At 37.2% G+C, this 24,498-nt stretch overlaps 1 protein-coding gene across 1 annotated transcript in view; it reads right to left on the bottom strand.

Annotated features, from left to right (window-relative positions):
• Positions 1–24,498, bottom strand: part of LOC130913247 (EGF-like repeat and discoidin I-like domain-containing protein 3) — a 223,279-nt gene that overhangs the window by 10,180 nt on the left and 188,601 nt on the right. The window contains exon 8 of the mRNA XM_057831709.1: positions 15,420–15,575. Coding sequence (XP_057687692.1) covers positions 15,420–15,575 — 156 coding nt within the window. The remainder of the gene's footprint in view (positions 1–15,419; positions 15,576–24,498) is intronic.

Below are 24,498 nucleotides of genomic sequence, written 5' to 3'. Positions count from 1 at the left end.
TCATGTTTTTGTTTTAATAAAATTTGTAAAATTTTCAATCAAAAGTAGAGTTAATATAATAAGAATAAAAATAACAATAATAAAAATAGAGTGACCAAAGTCTAAGTTTTACATGTATTTTTCATAGCTATTTTGATATGGAATGCCAGTTCATTTTGCATTGTTGTTTAACTGTGTGTCAGAATAGGGCCTCATTACTATAGACTGAAATGCTTTTCTTTTTGTGAACATTATTTCTTTTTTGGAGAGATAGGAATATTATTTTTGTTGTGCTTTCACTAAACGATACTCATGTTTGTTGTGAAGGAGAAGCTTATGCCAATAAACGGCGCGGTCCAAAGAACGCCTGTGTCCACTCGCCTCTACTGTATAACATACTGTATATCTGTACGTATCTTACCCAAAATACAACAAGAGACACATAATTGCCACTAAAAGAAAGAAAACTTACCGAAATATGTGTGGAGCACAAATACCAATTTGCATTGCATTTATGAATACAGCATAAACGTCTCAGAACTGCTAATTCTCCCACATTTAGAAGAAATAACATGAGTATGGAACGGTGCTGCCCCCAAGCGGCCGGTGGCATCCTCTTCACTCTTAACGGCCTCATTGTAATCTGTTTGAGGCAATGTGCGAGCGGGTCATTTAGTGCATGCGTTAATTGCGTCAAATATTTTAACGTGATTAATTTAAAAAATTAATTAACGCCCGTTAACGCGATAATTTTGACAGCCCTATATATATATATATATATATATATATATATATATATATATATATATATATATATATATATATATATATATATATATATATATATATATATATAAAATATATATATATATAATTGACTCTTTGATCTGGGGGTGTAATGTTAAGTATTTAGTTTCTTTGATATGGGGTGGGAACTAAAGTTCACTGCCGCGAGTTGACAGGGGCACTATTAAGCGTTACATCGGCTTATTATCTGATGACTATATATACATATATATATATATATATATATATATATATATATATATATATATATATATATATATATATATATATATAATAAATGCATTTAAAGCACTTCAAATGCAATAATTATGATCCGTTTTAAACATCACTGTCCCACCGAATCATTTTTAAACAAGAATAAAGTACTGTAGTAGAAAAATGCTTGGCTTTATTAAATGCTTCTGTTTACCTAACATGGCTGTGACTCTTGGAGTGACATGTTGAAATTACAAACTCCTCATAATCACTTCTGGCGTTTATTTTATATGTCTCGAATGCCCCCCCATAGACACACACATTCATTCCAGCCCGCGCTTCCTTGCAGAAACTGTATAACAAGTTAAACGATGATTGACAGATTGCTGCATGTTTAAAGTGGGCTTCTTTGGCCAGATCAAAGCCGTCATTAGCTTTAATAAGCAAGTGCCGCAGTGACTGAGGGCTGGGAGAGGGGGTGAGGGAGGATGTTCGAGCGAATGGAGCAGAACAAAGGTTTGTGGATTGGAAAAAAAAAAAACTATCGCACGTCCTTGCGATGGGACTGTCGCGCGTGCGCACATCACGATGGCGATGTTCAGACAATATATCGTTCAGGCTTATTGGTAAGCCTTTCAGTTTTAGTGTTTTGGATGAAAATACTTCTAAATATGTTAGTCTAATTTTAGTCTAGTCTAGTTTTTGTCTAGTCTATTTTTAGTCAGTAAAACCTTAAAGGTTTTAGTCAAAAACCCAGGTGTCAAATTCAAGGCTCGGGTCATTTTGTATGGCCCACCAAAAGTAAATCATGTGCATTGACTTCATGTTTTTCTGCTAAAATAAAATAAGGTCAAAATTTCTATGTTCCTCAATTTAAGATCAAGTAATACAGAAAGCAAAGTAAAAAAACAAAAATGCTATTTACATTTGTGAATATATATTATTTCCCATGATTTTGTCTTTAACTCATTCACTCCCAGCCATTTCACCAGAACAAGGCCCTTCGCTCCCGGTCGTTTTTCTGGATTTTGACTGATTTTGCAAGGCCCACAGAAAATTCTGTTCTATTGCTATATAAACATGGAACCCACCAAAAGAAACATTAGACTTTCTTCTTTCAGCAGAAAAAAAAGTAAGTTCATATCTTTTTCCATTCTTTAGAAATCAGCATTAGAAAATAGCTTAGTTTGAGCAATTTTCCAATTTCTGGTGAAAAAAACGGAGAAAATGAGTTTTGTAAACGCATACATTTCAAACATAACTTTGACTTTAACACAGCTATGTTTTGCATTAGTTACATCTAAGGCTGTCAAACGATTAAAAATTTTAATCGCGCTAATCACAGCTTAAAAATGTATTAATCGTAATTAATCGCAATTCAAACCATCTATAAAATATGCCATATTTTTCTGTAAATTATTGTTGGAATGGAAAGATAAGACACAAGACGGATATAAACATTCAACATACTTTATATAAGTACTGTATTTGTTAATTATAACAATAAATCAACAAGATGGCATTGACATTAACATTCTGCTAAAGCGATCCATGCATAGAAAGACTTGTAGTAGATAAATGTTAGTACAAGTTATAGAAATTTTATATTAAACCCCTCTTAATGTTTTCATTTTAATAAAATTTGTAAAATTTTCAATCAAAAAATAAACTAGTAGCTCACCATTGTTGATGTCAATAATTACACGATGTTCACAGTGCTTAAACCCATAAAATCAGTCGCACCAAAGCGCCAGCAGAGGGAGACAAAAAAACACAAGTAACAAGTGGGCATGACACTGTGCTGTCATTTTAATCTGTTTGAGCGGGCATGTGCGTTAATTGCGTCAAATATTTTAACGTGATTATGTTAGGGCCTCCACTCCTCCTTCCTGAGCCCTGCCTCAGGTGAGAGGATTTTGCCTGATTACAGGTCTGATGTCAGATGGATCGAGCGGCCACAGCTGTGGGCAATTACCATCAGCCAGCTTTAAAAGCCCAGCGGACGCACCACCACATCGCCCGATCAACTTGTCGTGTTTTCCAGTCAGTTGTTCTCTCACTCCTATTATACATATTGCTTTTGACACCCGGCTCACGACCTCTTTTCCTAGCCTCCAGGACCTGATCAGCGCGCCCCTTGTCGGATACCTACGCTTCCCCTGTGAACCGCCAAACCAGACAACCGCCGGCATCTCACGTTGACATCAACGATGCTCACCGCAACAATCCTCCTTTCCGCCTGAGAAAAAAAACCCTTGTGTTAAATAAACGTGACATCAACCTACTCTGCTTCCCCTTTGTCTGCGTGGGGATCCTCCCCCCGGTTCCGCGATCCCTAACAGATTAATTTAAAAAATTAATTACCGCCCGTTAACGCGATAATTTTGACAGCCCTAGTTACATCCCAAACATCTGAATAATGTTTTCCTTTTAAAAAAATATCATAATGAACAAGACAAATAGAGCTTTGGATAGCAAAGTAACAATTTGTTTACACATGACTACTGAGAGATGACGCCTGTTGTCGCCGAGATTATGCCGTTGTCGCCGCGTCTGCAGTGTAAACTTTTCCCTCATTGTTGTCTGTCTCACAAAGATGATTGTTTTTGAATCTCTGCGGGGTCTGCTTGGCGAGCCTGCTGCACAGTGTCTCAGTCGTTTTGCTCTGTCGTCCAGCGCCTGGCATACCAGGTGTCCTCTCAGTTGTTTTGTTCGGTCGTCTGCCGCCTGGCATACTGCCGCCAGCACTCCGACCGTGCTGCCCGGCCGCTCACTGCTGTTGAATCAATCGGGTTGCAGGTCTTTACAAAATGCGCTACTGCCCTCCAGTGGCCAGTTTTATTGCTTTAAAATGGGTTGGAGGCTTGTTTTTTGTTTCTCAATAGATCGCAAGCTATAGATTCTTCTTGTTAAAAAAATATAAATATGTTTTTGGGACAATGAAGCATTTAAAAATAGAACATATTTATACGTTTCTGGGAGCAAATGAGTTAAAAACAAGTCAGTGAGGTAAAGTAAGTAAAATATTATTCGACATATATATATACTGTATATGCCATGTCCAGCTCAGGACCAGTCTAAAAGCCCAGGCTAGCATCTCTAAACTGCAAAAAAACCCGCCTCCTTAAAACTAGTTAAATGGCCTTGTTTTTAGTGTAAATCCACTGACATTATCATCCGGTGCTTCAGGTAAATTTTACTCACATAGATTTCTTGAAATAGGAAAAATGGCTAGTTGAAAATTAGTTTTACAGATTTATTTTAAGCAATAAAATTGTATATTTAATCTTTAAAAAAAAGCTTGTCAGAAATGGTCTTAATAAAAGGATATTGTTCAAAACATTATTTGAAAGCAAACTTCTCTTGTTTTATGTGAAAAATTACGAACTTTTGTATGTATGGGCTTGGTAAGAACAAATAGTAATATTTACTTAACGTAAGTGGAATAATCTGAAGCGGCTTGTTTTTTCACCCTCAGAGGTAGTTCTTTTTCTTTTCTACACTCATTACTATAGCAATTTGGATGTCTTAAATTGTCTCGAGAGCCTAAATGAAGGAAGATAGGACATCTGAGTGTCGAAAGGACGACGCACGAATACTTTGGACGCAATCTGGACGTCAACTTGGTCACTAGAAACTACAGGTTTTTATTTAGTTTTAGTTTGATTTTTTTATCTGTTTGGAAGAAACCACCTGCCACAGCCATTTACTGACCCGTCACCCCCGCCAGCCACACCTTTGTTTAATAAAAATCATTTCACTCTCCATCTGCTTCCTGGTCAAACTTTGGTTTGCATTGCTTCGCCTACCCTGCCCTAACGGTTACACCCCTAATACACATAACATGACCCAAAAAGTGATGTCCACTTATCCGGACGCCAGGTCTTTTTAGATCTTTTTTAGTGGACACTTCCTCTATAAAGTTTATATTATCAGCTTAGAATTTGCAGCCTAATGTGCATTAATGAAATGTTCCCAATGAAGCTGTATATCCGCCCACTAGGTATCTTTAATCAGCCTGGGGGAAGACAGAATTTAATCCTTAATTGCAAACTGATTTGCATTCTCTTCTCCGGGGATCTGCAATCTCAAGTAATCAGGACAGGGCGGATGATTTAAAAATAGACACAATAGCGCAACTTGAAACTCAAAACTGACCCTGGAGCAGCAAACTCAAGACTCACAACTATTTATTGATTGCAGTGTCTGGTATAGTTGGTCGCTTCACAATAAGGCAGACCTTGTGTGCCTTGGGAAATGCTACATTGTCTACTATTTCAACCTGCTGATCAGGTCAAGATTCCAGGTCACAAACATTCATCTGCCATTTATCACCCTCCAGGGAAACGGCAAATGCAGCCTTGCTTTTATTGAAACATCAGAAAAAGGCACTCAAAGTGGCAACTTCTGACTCAAAATAAATATAAATTCCTCTTGAATGATATGGATTTTCACCTAAACTGCAAAAAAAAAAGTGTCAAAATGACCATAAGAATATGCAGTTGTAGTCACAGCAACCACACCGTTATCTACTCAGATCGCAATAAAGACTCTAATGGCTAATTAACCCTGTGCCACCTGAGTGAAACCGTGACACGTAAATCAATAACTTGGTCTTGATTGAGCCCAACAAGGTGTAAATATTGACAGTCAGGAAATTTCTCAACTCCCATCATCAGCACAGTGTTGATTCTGTTGTGTGTGGATGCCTGCCTGCCTGTTACTTCTATTTTTGGTGGTATTTTTGTTGATTCAAATTCTGAACCTTTGGCTTTATGCAGACTGAATCTTTGCAGAGAGATTTGGTTGTGGGAACTTCGACCTCAACTAGACCTGCACTCTGCACCTGCTTTAACACGGGATGGAACGCCAGCTTCTGAGAAGACATTGTATGTGTTTTTCAGGCATTTTGGCAGAAGTCATGACCAAGAATGAGCAGGTTTTCTTTTTCTTTTTTTGTATCACTATTTCGCTCTGAAAATGAACTACCCGAGTAATACCTTTATATGTGATAGTCACACATTTTTATATGAAAATTTGACGCAATTAACACACATGCCCCACACAAACAGATTAAAATGACAGCACAGGGTCATATGCACTTGTTACTTGTTTTTTTGGAGTTTTGTCACCCTCTGCTGATGCTTGGGTGCGAATGATTTTATGGGTTTAGCACCATGAGAATTGTGTAAATATTGACATCAACAATGGCGAGCTACTAGTTTATTTTTTTATTTAAAATTTTACAAATTTGATTAAAATGAAAACATTAAGAGGGGTTTTAATTTAAAATTTCTATAACTTGTACTAACATTTATCTTTTAAGAACTACAAGTCTTTCTATCCATGGATCGCTTTAACAGAATGTTAATGTTAATGCCATCTTTTTGATTTATTGTTAAATAAACAAATACAGTACTTATGTACTGTATTTTGAATGTATATATGTCTTATCTTTCCATTCCAACAATAATTTACAGAAAAATATGGCATATTTTATAGATGGTTTGAATTGCAATTAATTACGATTAAGTAATTTTTAAGCTGTGATTAACTCGGTTAAAAATTTTAATCGTTTGACAGCCCTAATATATATATATATATATATATATATACATATATATATACATATATACACACACACATATATACAGTGCCTTGCAAAAGTATTCGGCCCCCTTGAACCTTGCAACCTTTCGCCACATTTCAGGCTTCAAACATAAAGATATAAAATTTTAATTTTTTGTCAAGAATCAACAACAAGTGGGACACAATCGTGAAGTGGAACAAAATTTATTGGATAATTTAAACTTTTTTAACAAATAAAAAACTGAAAAGTGGGGCGTGCAATAATATTCGGCCCCCTTGCTTTAATACTTTGTAGCGCCACCTTTTGCTGCAATTACAGCTGCAAGTCGCTTGGGGTATGTTTCTATCAGTTTTGCACATCGAGAGACTGACATTCCTGCCCATTCTTCCTTGCAAAACAGCTCGAGCTCAGTGAGGTTGGATGGAGAGTGTTTGTGAACAGCAGTCTTCAGCTCTTTCCACAGATTCTTGATTGGATTCAGGTCTGGACTTTGACTTGGCCATTCTAACACCTGGATACGTTTATTTTTTAACCATTCCATTGTAGATTTGGCTTTATGTTTTGGATCATTGTCCTGTTGGAAGATAAATCTCCGTCCCAGTCTTCAGGTCTTGTGCAGATACCAACAGGTTTTCTTCCAGAATGTTCCTGTATTTGGCTGCATCCATCTCCCCGTCAAGTTTAACCATCTTCCCTGTCCCTGCTGAAGAAAAGCAGGCCCAAACCATGATGCTGCCACCACCATGTTTGACAGTGGGGATGGTGTGTTCAGGGTGATGAGCTGTGTTACTTTTACGCCAAACATATCGTTTTGCATTGTGGCCAAAAAGTTATATTTTGGTTTCATCTGACCAGAGCACCTTCTTCCACATGTTTTGTGTGTCTCCCAGATGGCTTGTGGCAAACTTTAAACGAGACTTTTTATGGATATCATTGAGAAATGGCTTTCTTCTTGCCACTATTCCATAAAGGCCAGATTTGTGCAGTGTACGACTGATTGTTGTCCTATGGATAGACTCTTCCACCTCAGCTGTAGATCTCTGCAGTTCATCCAGAGTGATCATGGGCCTCTTGGCTGCATCTCTGATCAGTTTTCTCCTTGTTTGAGAAGAAAGTTTGGAAGGACGGCCGGGTCTTGGTAGATTTGCAGTGGTCTGATGATCCTTCCATTTCAATATGATGGCTTGCACAGTGCTCCTTGAGATGTTTAAAGCTTGGGAAATCTTTTTGTATCCAAATCCGGCTTTAAACTTCTCCACAACAGTATCTCGGACCTGCCTGGTGTGTTCCTTGGTTTTCATAATGCTCTCTGCACTTTAAACAGAACCCTGAGACTATCACAGAACAGGTGCATTTATACGGAGACTTGATTACACACAGGTGGATTCTATTTATCATCATCGGTCATTTAGGACAACATTGGATCGTTCAGAGATCCTCACTGAACTTCTGGAGTGAGTTTGCTGCACTGAAAGTAAAGGGGCCGAATAATATTGCACGCCCCACTTTTCAGTTTTTTATGTCTTAAAAAAGTTTAAATTATCCAATAAATGTTGTTCCACTTCACGATTGTGTCCCACTTGTTGTTGATTCAAAAAAATTAAATTTCATATTTTTATGTTTGAAGCCTGAAATTTGGCGAAAGGTTGCAAGATTCAAGGGGGCCGAATACTTTTGCAAGGCACTGTATATATATATATATACACACACATATATATATATTATATACACGGTTTTTTCAAAGGAGTGTACTCCCTTTTGTTGCCAGGGGTTTAGATATTAATGGCTATATTTTGAGTTATTTTGACGGAAAAATAAATGACCTCTATTATATAAGCTGCACACAGACTACTTGTCAGTGTGTCAAAGTGTCAATTTGTCAGTGTTGTCCCATGAAAAGATATCCATAAATATCTGCAGAAATGCGAGGGGTGTACTCACTTTTGTGATACACTCTATGTGCCTTCCAATCATATGGTTGAACTGTTCGAAATCGTCTTCTCTTGTGCTGCAATTAAACCTGCTGTTTCTGTGCAGAGCTGTTGAATTTGTAAATCACTGGTCGATTCTGTGAGGCATCGTCTTCCTTTTTTTTTTTTTTTTTTTTTTTTTTAACTAGCTTTGTGTCCTTGCTAGCTTCTGTTACTGCAAACACGGAGAAGTCAGCTCATGGTTCATTTCAAATTTCAAAGCACTCATTATTAATTCATTAGCTGCCATTAACGGGGATAGACGTCCAATCCATTAGAACTGGGAGGGTTAGCATTCATTCATTCACCCCTTCTAATACTAATTATTAAAAAAAAAAAAAACTTTTAAAAAACTTTTTTAAATTGACCACATAGTGCCCGAAGTTAGCTGGGACAGGCTCCAGCACCTCCGCGACCCTCGTGAGGAATGAGCGGCATGGAAAATGAGATGAAAATGAACATAGTAAATGAGTATAGTATAGTAAGACTATAAACCTCTGGTGCTCACATTATATTATGGGAAATATGCAGCTATATTAATAAATAAATAAATAAATGCCATTCATTTTTGTGCTGTAAAAAGTTTTGTTTGTGCTGCGATCGTTTTTGAGATATTTACAATTTTTTTTTCGGTCAATCAGGTCAACCAGCCTCCATTTTGATCCAAACCAGCTAAAAATGGTGTCAATCGTTTGTGTTGTAAACATTTTTGTCTGTGCTGCAGCGGTTTTTATAGATATCCTGCTTTTAATTTGTACTGATGACGTCACGCTACCCCCCCATCTACGGCGGAATGGAACGGCAACGGTGCCATTTGTTCGTGGTTCGTTTGCGCTGTAAAAAAGTTTCGTTTGTGCTGCCACGGTTTTGTAGATATTCAACTTTTAATTTGTAGGGATGACATCACGCAGCCCCCTAATTGGGCGAAAAAGTAGTGGCTTATAGCCTTAAAATTACGGTACTTAGTTACACTAACAGCCCACTCCGTTGAAAAGTTTTTACGGAAGATCTCCAGCATAGGCGTCCTATGAACTCTTTAAAACGCTCCTGTTATGAGTGCGTGAGCTGCTGACCAACGCCATCTGTATTCTGATAGAGGCTCCTCTCTAAATCTCCATCTAACCGCCTTCAGCCACTGCCACACAAGAGCTGGAGGCAGCAGCTGAGAAGAATACTTAGAAGCATCAAACACCATGCCCAAACCAAGCAGCCAGGCATACACACGCACATGCATGCACGCTCTCGCACACAATATATATATTCCTGTCAAGTCCACTATTGTGGTGTGGCAGCGAGAGCCACAGGAGTCCAACAGTCAAATGTGTCCTCTGGCATTAATAGCAACTTGGTGGGGAGGGGAGGGACACCTTGAAGAATCACACTCGTGAAAGGTCCCCTGGCTTGCTCTCAGGACAAACTGATTGACATTCTCTCCAGCTCTTCTAAACAAGCGTCTCTAATACACAACACACACACACTCCAACTGACTGGCTGTCTTTGTTCTGCTTTGAAGTATGTTGCCAAACAACAATAAGGAGGTGGATTAAACACTGAGGGAAATAGTTTTTTAAGGTGTTGTTAGAATCTGAGTGATATAAAAACATGGCCTGGATCAAGGTGAAGGTCTGAAGTGGAGATTCTGACAAAAACGACAAGTGTACAGTGTGAACGTACAACATCAAACAGATGTCCTAACATCGGCTTTGAGTTGACATTCATAGTTTTTCGCTAGGAAAATCAATTTGTGGAATTGTAAAAAAGGCAGAAAAAAAATACAGGGAGTCTTCAAGAGTTCTGTTCCTCGTGTCCCTTGCGTGTGCTCACTGTAACGATTTTGTGCACATCAATAAATAATAAATAGTTTGTGCGCACAAGGTGTAAACCCGTTCACACGAAACACTAGTAAAAGTAGTAGCTCCTGTGCATGAACTATTTACCGTATTTTTCGGACTACAAGTCGCACCTGAGTATAAGTCGCACCAGCCATAAAATGCCCAACGAAGAGAAAAAAAACATATATAAGTCGCACCGGAGTATAAGTCGCGTTTTCGGGGGATAAAATCCAGCACATAGAACAGATATGTCATCTTGAAAGGCAATTTAATATAAAAATATAATAGAGAACAACATGTTGAATAAATGTACAGTGTACAGTGCATGAACAATGAAATGCGAATATACTGTCCTCACCAGGACGCTACGGCTCGGTCCTGGCTATACAGCGAACTCCCAAATGACGATGCTGGATGTCTGTATAATTTGCTGAATCAATTTGGTCCTCCATACCAAATAGGTTCGCGTCAACCTAAATAAATGATAATTAGGTTGTTTTACAGCAATGACATAAACGGTTAGCATGCGTTCGCTAGCATTAGCACATCGTTCAAACACCCACACAACTGGCTCTAAGTGTCCGTTTGCGAGTGGAAAACACACAATAACAACAGAAAAGATGATACACATAGGCGTTGCCTCTGTAGAGATATTTATAAAGCATAAACAATGAACGTAGGTTCACAGACGTGTTTCTCTTTCACTAACTCACCCACTCACTCAGAGCTACGTATCTGTCCATCTTCTTCTGGCGTGTGAGCGCTCTTCACGTAAACAAGTGCGAGTGTGCCCCCACGTGGCCGTGAAAGCGCCACTTGCAAAAAGCATGCATTTCAACATAAAAAAAAGTCAATAATACAATTGAACACATAATGCCAAAGGGAGAACGCGAACGTGGTCATAGCTATTAAGAGTTATTCAGATAACTATAGCATAAAGAACATGCTAACAAGTTTACCAAAACATCAGTGTCACTCCAAAACACCAAAATAACATGTGAAATGATATCATAATGTGTTAATAGTTTCACACATAAGTCGCTCCTGAGTATAAGTCGCACCCCAGCCAAAATATGAAGAAAAAAAAACGCGACTTATAGTCCGAAAAATAAGCGTGCGGGCGAACAAAATGTTTTTCATTCATATCGTGTCTGGGGCTCCGTAGTATTTAGTGTATCTTAGGACTGCAGACTGTAGGCATATCTGATTCCAATCGGATTCCTCCTCAAATCTGATTTTCAGGGCTGACCGTTCACACTATTTTTAGAAAGTGTCCAAATCCGATCTGGGCCTGTTTTAGACTAGCCCACATTATTGACACACCCTACAGGTTGCTGTGGCAACGAAGGAGTCAGGCAGCACAGACTGATGTCACGGACAATCAAAACTAAGCCTGTAACAACTTCTTTTACGCTTAGTTGTTAACAACAAATTTAATCATCTATTTTAGCCGGCAGCATGCGTAGTCCTGTTTGGGTCCTTGAGTGTGTGTAATGTAAGGCTGCGCGCGTGCCAGTGATTAGAGCAAGAGAGAGAGAGTTCACTGCTACACTCAGGTTGGATTGCTGAATCAATAATATAACAAAGTGTCGAGAGTTAGATTGCCTTGTGTGTAGTTAGATCCAGTGTGCCTCTGTCAGAAGTGAGCAAATGAAGCCAATTGTATTGTTTGAGTTCTTTGTTGATGAGACGTTACAATTTAGCACGGAGCGCTAAGCTAGTTAGCGATTATGCTAATCAGTGTCTTAAGTGTCCGTTTGTAATGTGTTTTGAAGAAGAATATTGGCACTGCAGTTATTGTTAGATAGTAAAGCCTTTTTATAACGAAACCACACAAACACATTCATATACTGTAACGGCTTTAACACAAACTCCCATTCAAACTGAAAATTGTCGTACAAGAGAGTGTACTTTGAAATTGGATTCTGATAGTATTTCTGAACAACTGTTTGATAAAGAAAACGTATTCATTACAGTCTGCCTCCTACGCATTCTATTTTGTTGTTTAGTTTGTTCAAAGAAAATAAATTAATCTTTGACAAAATTTTTATCAGCGCTTTGCCAACAAGAAAAAATTCATCATTCCGCAGCTTTTTTTAATTTTATTTGAATGAACAGGACCTAAGTCTCTTTGTGTACTAAGAATTACTTTTTATGTTTTATACTCAGAACCTTTGTTAAAAACTTGAACAAGTTTTATGTTCTTAAAAAAGTGCAGTTGTAGACTCCCGTTAAGTAAGGAAGTTGTAATAGAATATTATTTTTGAAGGAAATAGTCATTAATTGTGTCTTCATTGTTACTTACAACAGACCTAAAACAACTTTAAGTAAAATTGAGAAGGTAATTGAAAAAGGTGACATTTATCTCATTATTCGATTAATCGTTTAATTAATTGTCCGATTCATCTGGGCTGTTCAGACTGAGAAGCATCTTGCCCTTATCCGATATGAAAATTCCTCCCGTATTGTGGTTTCAAGCCATCTCGCAAAAGTCAGATTTCTATGCTTTGAAACTGTTCAGACTTCAATAGAGCCATTCAGTTTCAATCTGGATGGGCTACAAATCAGATTTTGGCTGCCAGTCTGAACAAGGCCTGATAGTCCGAAAAATACGGTAGTCTCAATTATTGTAGAAAAACTCATCATTTCGTAAGGGGTGTGTAAAAACTGTACCCGTTTAAACTTTTTCAATGTAATTGTGTCTTGAAAATGCTCGCAATTTTCCATCGCCATGGTCTCAGCCAGCCGCATATAATCAAACCAGACACTGCTTATCTGTCACTAACACAAGAGAGTGAGAACCGTAAACAGTGCCCAACTTGCTGACAGAATGGGAAAGACAAAGGTTTTTAGTTCCGGCTGCAGCCCAGAGTCAGAGTCAACCGTGGCCCCCACTGCCTCTGATGTCGAGGCCGATCTGAGGGACCGTGTGTACTCAGCTGAAGGGCTGTAAACAAGATTTTCACAACAGAACTGGTCAAGCTTGGTTGGCACAACAGTCTTATCTGATCCTAAAGCGGAGAGGCAGCATGAAAGGGAGGGCTCCATTTGAGTTAACTCATACTTTATTTTAAAGCTTGTTTGCTCCATCTGGAATGTCTCCTTCTTTAATACTGTAGTATACATAATTCAATACTTAACCCTTTAAGATTGAGGGGCGCGCATGTCATCTTTGAAGCCTGGTCATGGTGTAATTACGTCACTCACATGCCGCTGGTTGGTCTCGTTTGAAAGTGCGAAAATTGAGGTTCACTTTTGTTTATACTTGAAGTCAATCGACCATGTAAAACTGGAGATAATGTCATATGAGTTTAATAGTTTTATTGCCCTCATAATTAAACATTAAAACACCACATGGACCATATTTTAGCATATTTCCGTCATTTCTTGTCGTTTTTTAAAAAGGAAACCACCACAAAAAACTATATATCCCACGAGTCATTCTGAGGTCACAACGTAAGGAGGTAATGTTAAAATTTTTAATGTTGTGACGAGTTAGGCACCACCTAACGAGAGGGAGGCGAGTAGTGAGGTCGTGAATGACGGCCGGTTGGATTGAGCGAGCGACTTTGTGAAATGAACCAAAAACTAAATTTAGCGCTGGCAGTAGTGGTATTTCATCAACTCAAGTAAGAGGGTGGGGCAGATGTGTCGAGTGAGAAGAGAGACAGCAGTGTGCAAAGAATGGAAGGAGGACCCACACCCCCCTGGAAGTGTGATGAAGACTTGTGTCTTGTTATAGGACAAAACAAATTTTTGCAGTGGGCTGCCTGAAAAAATTGAACTGAACTGGTTTAGTGTAAATATTTTTGAAAGGACTTCTTTATATTTGACCCACAATCATTTCAATTTGTATCTAGACGTGTGTGTTTGAGAAGATTAAGTGTATGTACAGTATATAGTTTTGATAAGATGATGGGTGCAATACCTAACCTCACAGACAGACATCCTCCAAACCCTTTTTGTGTTAGTTGGTATATATAAATATTTTTTTTTTTTTTTTTTTTTTACTGTTGGTCTACAGTGTATACAGTGATCCCTTGCGACTTTGCGGTCCACATTTGGATTGATGGACAAATCCACCAATAAGAGTGGCCTTATCCAACGAGCTGATTGGCAAACCTCCATCACCTCACGAGGAGTTTCAACAACTTTTACCCACAAATGGACTACTCTATGCCCTCCATTTTTACCTGTTTTGAAAGCACCCAAAGCCTGCTACAAATCTCCAACATCTCTGGGGAAATTTTAACTTTTATTTTACCCAGAAATGAAGCATCATATTCCTGCTACACACTTGCTTCGCTTGTGAGTGGACTTAAGTCTGATTTATGCTTCTGCGTTCCGTTGATGGCGGTGTGACGGCGTAGACCCTACGCCGTCATTAAGCATTCGAAGTTCTGCGTCAAGGAAACGTCTTGCTCTGTAATTCACCGCCAAGCCACTAGAGGCGTATGGCTTTGTCGATGTACGGTTTTGGCGGACTCTTGTCGAATTCATCTAGTTTTCCGCCGGTCATTGACAGCAATGGCAACGGAGATGGAACGTGTGTATTTGCAGCTGTAGCTAATAAATATTGAACAACAAATGTTGTTAATACAAGTGTTGAAGCGCAGGCGACACAGAAGACGTTTGCGAATGTTTGAAAACGGCGGTACTGTTGTGCTGAACTGGAAACAACGTCCTGAGCGGAGCAATGACAGTCTGTCGACATTCACATCACACGCGTTAATGTGACGCGTAGTCAGGATTTTTTGGAGGTGCATGTCAGGCTATGGCGTAGGGTTGCGTTAAAGGCATAGGACCGCCGTCACCGCAAAGTAGAAGCATAAATCATCCTTTACACAACATCCAGGTGGTGTGCTAAGTTCCCCCACGCATCACGGAGGTATTGTAATTAAACCCTACTTTGCGGATTTTCGCTTTTCATGGGGGGTTCAGGTCCCAATTATCACTGTAATTTAATGCTTAAGTGTAGCATGAATTTGAAATGACACAATTTTTTTAATGCACATGGGTAAGTGTAATGGGGTGAGCCTCAAGTACCTTGTCCTTTCCCTGCTTCTCATCTTGGTATACTTTCCACCGTTCGCCATCATTACTGTGAGCCAGTTTGTACGAGCCGACAAATTGCACGTGTCCAAAGTCTTTAGCTCCCTGGGTGATTATACCGGTGATCTTGGTCGGCACCAGCAAGTCCACCTGAAAGAAAAGTAGAAGAAAGAGAAAAAGGAGGAATGTGTGATCAGGTTCTGAGTTAACTGGTTGAAAAATGCTGACAAGATTAGAAGATTTTTTTTTTTGTTCACGCAGCCGGGGAATTTATTGAATCGAGACAGGGGCATGATGAGTTGTTTTCATTATTCACACTTATTGAACAGCAGGGTTGAGTTCAAAAGCTTGCCTAAGCCATATGGAAAATTCATGCGGCTCCTGCCGAAATGTATGCTTTTAAAAACTTTTTTAAAAACGAAATTTACAGTCAGTTTGTAACCTTTTTTGACACTGTTATTTATTTGATCATTTGCATCACCTGCACTGATAATTTACACATACATTTGATATTTAATTTCAGGGAGAAAATAGATTGCGACGATTGTATTTTCCAGACTACAAGGCACACTCTTGAGAAAATGAAGGGTTTTAGGTGCCTTGTAGTGCAGAAAATGTGGTAATTTAAAATAGATCTTTAAAATTAGGTGTTGATCTTATGGAAAAATGTTGCAAACATGAGTACACGACATACAGTACAACTGTAATTTTAAGAGATAGATTATGACATAATTAGACGAAATTTGCTTTTTTTTTTTTTTTTTTAACGGAACACTAATGAATAATGATATCAATCAATAATTAGTTTGACTGTCGAGTAATCGTTTAGAGACATAAAAAATGTGTCAATATCCTTTCTGGGCCTCTAGATGGTAAATATTCACTGTTTTTATATATTAATGCATTTTTTGCTCTTTTAAAAAAAATATTGTGTCACTTTATTAATAATAATAAGAAAACATTACTATACACTAAGACTTTTTTCTTTTTTTAACTAGACTGCCATGATTAATCAACTAATTGTCAACTGATTGATATTGAAATTAATTCACAACTATTTTCATGGTGTTTTCATACTCTTTTTGGGGTCTCTAAATAGTAAATATTGTATATATATATATATATATATATATATATATATATATATATATATATATATATATATATATATATATATGTTTTTACAAGTATTTGGCGTTACCTTTAAAAAGATTTTTCAAAAATATTTTTATTATTTTTTTACTTCATGATCCAAAGCCTTTTTTTAACCTCTAAAAAGTAAATATTTGCAATTTCCATTTATGTGTAATTTCCATTTTACGTGTGCATTCTTTAATTAAAAAAATATATTTTGTTACTTTTTTAAATTAACAAAATGTCTTTTTTACCTGACACTAAGGCTGCCATATTTCATCGACTGTTCGACAACTAATTAAAAATACAATTAAAATTAAAATTAAAAATATTTTCATAGTCAATTGTTTGGAGACCCAAAATACCTTCATTCTCTTTTTTTTGAGCCTCTAAATAGTAAATATTCTCATATTTTGAATGTATTTTTTGCTTTTATAAGTTTTTGTTACTTTTTATAGATTGAAAAAAAATATATATAATTTTTTATTTAGCAATTAAAATTCTCTTTTTTGAGTCTCGTAATCTTAAATAGTTGCAAATTTTCTTTTATTTGTGTGCATTTTTTAATTCAAAAATTGCTTTTACTTTTTTAAATAATTGTTTTTTTAACTTGACATTAAGGCTGCCACAATTAATCAACTGATCAACAACTAATTGATAATGAAATGAATTGACAACTATTTTGAGAGTCAATTAATATCTTAGATCATAAAATAATCAAAATCCAACTTGTTGAGCCTCTTAATAATACATATTCTCTATCAGTTTATTAATTTTTAAACTTTTTACTTACTTAAAATATTTTTGTTACTTTTTACAAAAAAACAACAAAAAGAGAAAACAACTGCAAATATAGTGTGATTTCTGTAGTCTTTGATGAAAGCAAGATGGACAAATTTGTTAGTAATTAATTAACTCATTGACGGCCATTAACAATGACAGATGTCCAGTCCAATCGAAGTTGTAGGGATGGCAGCGAATGAACCAAATTCATTCGCTGCCAACCCTCCAACTTCAAATGGATTGGACATTAACTAGAGATGTCAACTCATTTAAATTCCCAGAAGTATGAAAAACGCCACATGATTGGACGTCTATCATCATCAATTTCACTGAATGTTAAGATCATTGTAAACATCAGCTTTTACATAATATTCTTTGCCCAATGTACATTTCCAGCTAAAATATTAAAGCCCTGAGTAAAAATACAATAACAGTACATAACAAGTGGTTCATATATGAGCTGATGAGTCAACTAATCCCCAAAATAATGCAGGATTAGTCAACTATCAAAGTGATTATGGAGGGCAACTGGCAAATGTGATGTACTATTCACAGAGGCAACGGAGAATTCTCTGTTTGATGTCACATGGAAAGAAGCCGACAAATTTAGAAGCACGACGAGAACAAGCGATACAAAAGGTGAGCATTCTTTTTGCTGAATATACACAATGGTCAGGAAACATATATCAAACTAATTGGCCTAGCCTACATAGTCACTGCACACTGACACAACCAAATCAGACCTTGTGTTAATTAACAAATGAAGCCAACTTTTGTCTTGATCTAGTTTGCAGTGAACACAACTGAATTTCCTGAAATAACCAACAAATCCTGATATATTTATTTTTAAGCCAGGAAAAACACTCCTGCTGTTTTCCTCTCAAGACATTTGAACACTGCTGGAGACGGTGCCTTGACATTAAGGGGAGTCTTAAAGTAGCTTTCTTAATACTCAGCATGTGAACACATACTGTATAGGAAAAAGCTGTATACAAAGACCTTATTGATGCATTCCATCAAGCTGCCATATGGAGCAATGAACTAAAGTAACAAACTTAAGTATGTTCGCAGGCCACATTGCAGCCAGTGGCGTTGCTGGGGTCTCATGGGGCTCCAAGCAAGAAATCCCTAGTGCCCCTACCCCACCCGTGCACACCACAAGAATTAGTTTTTTTTGCACACATAAATGCACAATAAATATGTAAACAACATATAAGGCTACATAAAAACAAATATTAAGTCTGCAGACAATTTATACGTAGTCCCCGGGTTACGACTCGGGGGCTCATTTATGCTCATCGCATCTGGGTCCTGTTCACATTTGTTCCACCACAGCGTCAAGTGCCCCCACAAGGATCTGCTACTGCGGTGTTGTTTCAAATGGCCAATTCTTGCAGTTTCTGTGGAGTACATTTTGGCAGCCTTCGGTGGCGCCTTTAGTAGCCAAGGCCTCAAGCAACTGCCTAGCTTCTGAATGTAGCTTTCTTCAGAGGGCCACTATTTCTCTCAATTAAGAATGCCACAATGAATCGACAACTAATCACTTACAAAATGATGAATCGTTTAGAAACAGTGGACTTTAAAATGGTCTTTTTAATCTGTTAATATTCTAACAGTTAACAATAATAATTTTGTTATTTATTTTCATTAAAAAAAAAATGAATAAATAAGGATCAGGATTAGAGACATTTTATTTACAATTCATTTTAACGAGAAACATAACATTGATGCCCTTGATTTACTTTCACACGCCACACAAAATGATGTACAGGGCCAAATCTGGCCCACAGGCCACGAGTTTGATAGCAGTAAACTGAGGCTGCAACTGTAGGCATATCTGATTCTATCTCAAATCTGAATTTTAGGGCTGACTGTTCACACTATTTTTTGGCAAGTGTCCAAATCAGATCTGGACCTGCTTCGACTGATATTATCAAGTCACTTGACAGGTTGCTATGGCAACGGAGACTCAAAACCCTTCTGGGCTGTTCAGACTGAGAAGGATTTTGTCCATATTTGATATGAAACTACCTCCTGCATGTGGTTTCAAATTCGATCTGTCTCGCAAAAATCAAATTTTTGTGCCTTGTGATTGTTCAGACTACAAAAGCAGCCATTCAGTTTTAATCTAGATTGGCTAAAAATTACATTTTGGCTGCAAGTCTGAACAAGGCCTAAGCGGCATACCGGGCTAAATTGATATAAAAACCGATGCCCGGGTACAAGAACTAGGAATATCCACTCTTTTGGATGGGTACGCAGCTTCATATGTGTTTGAAACAATGTCATTCAAAAATTGTATGCTTTCCTTCTCTGAGATATTGTTTATTTTTCTAAATTATTTGTTTTTAGTGCTGCCGAGGGGCATTCATGGACAAAACTTGTTTGTAATGATCAGAGGGGGGTGTAAAGCGGATATTGAAGATATGGATAGTAAGAATGAAGATAATTAATGAAATATGATTAAGGTTCAATTAAAAAAAAATATATAGGCATGATACTGGCAGTTGTTTTTTACGTTACACAAACATTGTTCGGGGTCCCGCATAGGTTGATAAAGACTCTAGGACGGGTGTCAAACTCATTTTTGTTCGCAGGTTACATTTATGGCAATTAGATCTCACTCGGGCTGGACTAGTTTAATTTAAGCCAAATAAATAAACTCACTGGCTGCCACTGATGGCGCTCAACATCCAGTCCATTTTGACTGGGGCTAAATGATTCGCCTGTCTTAGTCAAAATGGATTGGGCGTCCAGCGCGATAATTGGCACTGGAAGATGAGCATTTACAGCCAGTCCTTCCAGTATGAGTGAATTAGACATACATGTTTGTCGATGCCAGGCAATGAGTGTATCATTTCCATATCATTTTAAGATACTTAGTGGTTACCTCCTGTCAATTTTGGCTTGTTTCCTGTTGATTTTTTGGGCATTTCCGGGCTGCTTTCTGTAGGTTTTGGATCATTTCCAGGTAACTTCCTTTTGATTTGGTGCACCAATACCACATAATTTCACTACATTTGGGTAGAGTTCATCACATTTGCAAGACATAAATCATGTTTGGCAAAAAGTGTTGTTTTCCATGTTGACTTTAAAGCATCAACATCATGGTAGGTTTTTTAGACGTATCTATAAAGACATACAGTACAGCATCCGAGAAGACACGCGTAACTCCATCATCTTGCGCAACAATTTTTGGCTTGAAAAATTCCAAGAATGTTCCTTTCAATTTCCATCTGATCTTTATAAAAGAGATATTTGCATATGAATTCTGCATGCAGCTCAGAGTACTGAGATTGATTTGACAGGCTGGGCAATTTTCACTGTCTCTTTAATTAAAAATGACAGTATATTCGGTCTTTGCAAACATCCCCAGTTATTTGTATGCAGCGCAAAGGAGTGGGATCTGAGCCCAAAGCTTCAGACGAGATGTGGAGAAGCATTCCGACACAAAGTCGTTCGCTTGGCATCTGATCAGCCGGCATGCGTGTTGACATGGGCACATCTGTACGGACTAGATGAAGACTCAAAAAGCAAACAGTAACTGTTCCAATATTTCTCCCTAGCCATGTGAGGAATAAAACTTCCATTTAGTCATGACAACTAAAGATTTTAAGTAGACATACTCTAACTCACATTCTTAAATTCTCTTTAGTAACTTTTTGATGGTAGCTTTGCATGTAATGAAAAAGTTACCATCTATAAAATTTCATATATACATGTTTATTTTTCTCAATGGTGTTTCTTCCCAGTCAAAACAGTTTGACCCAACGACACCGTCCATTCACCAAAACGACCGGAATTCTCGTGCGATGGGGGCTTTGTTTGACACCCTTAAAAATGTGGGTTGTTTTGAAGAAAAAAAAAAAAAAAAAAAAAAACAAGTGAAATTTCAAAGCGGTACTTGTCCTACAATTTGTGTCCAAATAACATCATTAATACATCAAAAAATTTAGGACGCTAAGGGGCACAAAAGTTCTATGGAGTTTTTACTAAAAGCAAATGGTTCAGGCAAAATTTGCCAAAAAGATAACCAATTAAGTCTCAACTGCTATTATATACATTGAGTCTGATGGCATCTGCCGGAATCCTTGCCTTTGACTACATAAAACTATTACAAAAATGAGTCGATTTGATGATTTTATTGCACAATTTCAATAGTTATGTATTAGTAATAGTAATAGTTATCTTGGAGTCTTGATGAGTGATTTTTGAATACTCCTTGATGACATACAATCGTTTATTAGTGTGGAGAAAAAAAATGTGATTAGGGACTTTAAGAGACATTGTGGACCGAAAAATTGTCCAAATCCTTTAGGACAGATTACAATAGAGGACATCACAAAGTTTTAAAAGCTAATGTATTTGTTATTATTTATGTAATTATTTATAATGTAATATACAGTATATATATATATATATATATATATATATATATATATATATATATATATATATATATATATATATATATATATAGATTTTTTTTTTTTTTTTTAAATTTACACATTTAATATAAATAATAAAAATTTTAAATTTAAAATGTTCACCCATGTTTCAAAATGTATTAAAGGGACATTAAAGGGGACATGTAGTTCTTGACAGATAAATTTTTAGTACGAGTTATAATATTTTGATATTTAAACCCCTCTTAATGTTTTCGTTTCAATGCAATTTGAAAAATTATGTTAACTAGTAGGGCGCCATTGTTGTTGACATCGTAGGGTAACTAGTAGGCCGCCATTGTTGTTGACATCGTAGGGCGGTGACGTCACATGGCTACGCTGCCTGAATTCCACGTGCCACTCTTAAAAAAAAAACAGCTCACCCTTTAATTATCAAAGGTAGTGATTTAAATACGCCACAACGTGTGCATGGCGAGTTTTCAAATTAATTAGGGAACCATCCAAAGAGTGTGTTTTGTCCTTTGACTGATGCCATAGTTTTCCTGTAATCCACAGTGGGGTGTAAGGCAGAGAGAAAGGAGAGTGGACACAGATTCATACCTCAGACAGAGCCGTTTATTGGCATAAGCTTCGGCAACTCCTTTACAACAAACATAAGTATCATGTAGTGAAAATACAACAAAAGTAATATTCATATCTCTCAAAAAATTATGTTCACAAAAAGAAAAGTGCTTCAATCTATATTAATGACACCCTATCTCACACAGTTAAACAGCAATGCAAAGAGAACTGGCATTCACAAATTGTCAGTCAAAATAGATATGCAAAATACACATAAAACTAACCCAGACTTTGGTCAAACTCTATTTAAACATTTTAGCAACTCGTTTAGCTAAAAAAATACACTGGATGGCAATATTTAGTCACAATATACAAACTATGATGCTGGGAGTCGTTATCAGGAGTCCTGTTTGTTGTGAAGGCAACAATCAAATAAATGTAAATCACAATGGACAGAAAACTACGGCGTCAGTCGATGGACAAGACACACTCATTGGCTTGATCTCTTATTAATTTAAAACTCGCCATTGATACCTTGTGGTGTATTTAAATCACTACCTTACAAAGTTAAAGAGTGACACTGTGAAGTGCGGCAGCCTGGCTATGTGACACTCTGCGACGTCAACAACGATGGTGAGCTACTACTTAATTTTTTTTATTTAAAATTTTACGAATTTTATGAAAACGAAAACATTGAGGGGTTTTAATATCAAATAGTGTAAAGCGCTTTGAGCGCCTTGAAAGGTGGAAAAGCGCTATGTAAGCATAACACCATTTACCATTTACCATTATTATAACTCATACTAACATTTATCTTTTAAGAACTACATGTCTTTCTATCTCTGGTATCCTTTAACATATTTTGATAAGTAAACAAAAACAACAGAAAGACAAATCCATATTGTTTATTTTCAAAGGTGCTACATGGAGTAGGGATGGGAACCTCTGAGTACCTCACAATACGATATAATTTGCGATCCAATGCTCAGGATAACGATTATCTCTCGATATGGCGATACAACAATTATCGATAAATTGTTCAGGAAATCTTTCTACAATTTACAATATATTGATTTTTGGTCAGTTTGTTGATTTGTGTGGAAAAAAAAACATGATAGGGGGACTTATTGCCAGTTCAATGAGTTAAGCGGTATCTAATTTAATTGTGTTTAATTTTTTTTCTAGATCTTGATAGTAGTCCAATTAGTGTATTGTCAGCATGAGCCTATGGACATTTTAAAGAAGATAAAGGATTGCCCGCGGCTTTTCTGTTTCAAGCTGCTGATGTTATTTTATCCAAACAATCAAGTCTGGCATTCCAACAAAGCCCCGCTTGAATGGAAACGTAATTGTTGTCACAGGTAAAGTGTTCAGATAATCCAGAGCACCTTTTGCGATGCCGGCACTCGGCAATTTGATGGACTATACTAAATTTGTGAGCAAGATAAGCTTGTTAGAGCCGTGCAGTTCCTCCCACCTCCTCCTCAGAATTCATCCAAGCCTTGTAGAAATCGCTAACCCTCTGTGGAAAGGAATCCATTTTATGTTTCCTTCATGAGTACAGAATTAGAAAACGTCCTTGATATGCCTATTAGGGGTGGGAACCTCTGGGTACCTCATGCTACGATACAAGGCTCAGGATATTGCGATACAACAATTATAGATATTCTACAAAACAACTAATAAACAGAAATACAACCTATTTAATTGGAATGAGTATCACTAGTAGACATCCAATCAATTTGAACTGGGAGGGAGGCAGTGAATGAACAGATGTTCTCCTTTTGGGGCATTCACAGGTCACTTCCTATCTAATTTGGGGCATTTACAGGTCACCACCTGTCGATTTTGGGGCATTTACAGGTAAATTTCTGTTGATTGTGACTTAATGAAAAAAAAGGAAGTGACTTCCTAAATAATTAGGAAGTGACTCAAAATTAACAGGAAGCAACCTGTAAATGCCCTAAAATGAACAGTAAGTCACCTCTAAACACGCACAAAAGACTGGTTAATGCTCTTGTTTCAGTGCCGCTGACGGCGCTAGACGTCTAATCCAGTCAAAATGAATTGGATGTGTAGCGCCGTCAATGGCAGCCAGCAAGCTAACGTGGACACTATACTAATTGTTCATTCCATTTTTTAAACAGTGACACCTTTTTAAAACGATTGATCTATTCTTGGCAGGAGCA

Source organism: Corythoichthys intestinalis, chromosome 3 (assembly GCF_030265065.1).
Source record: "Corythoichthys intestinalis isolate RoL2023-P3 chromosome 3, ASM3026506v1, whole genome shotgun sequence".
Taxonomy (NCBI): domain Eukaryota; kingdom Metazoa; phylum Chordata; class Actinopteri; order Syngnathiformes; family Syngnathidae; genus Corythoichthys; species Corythoichthys intestinalis.
This window is presented reverse-complemented; position numbering and strand designations above follow the sequence as displayed.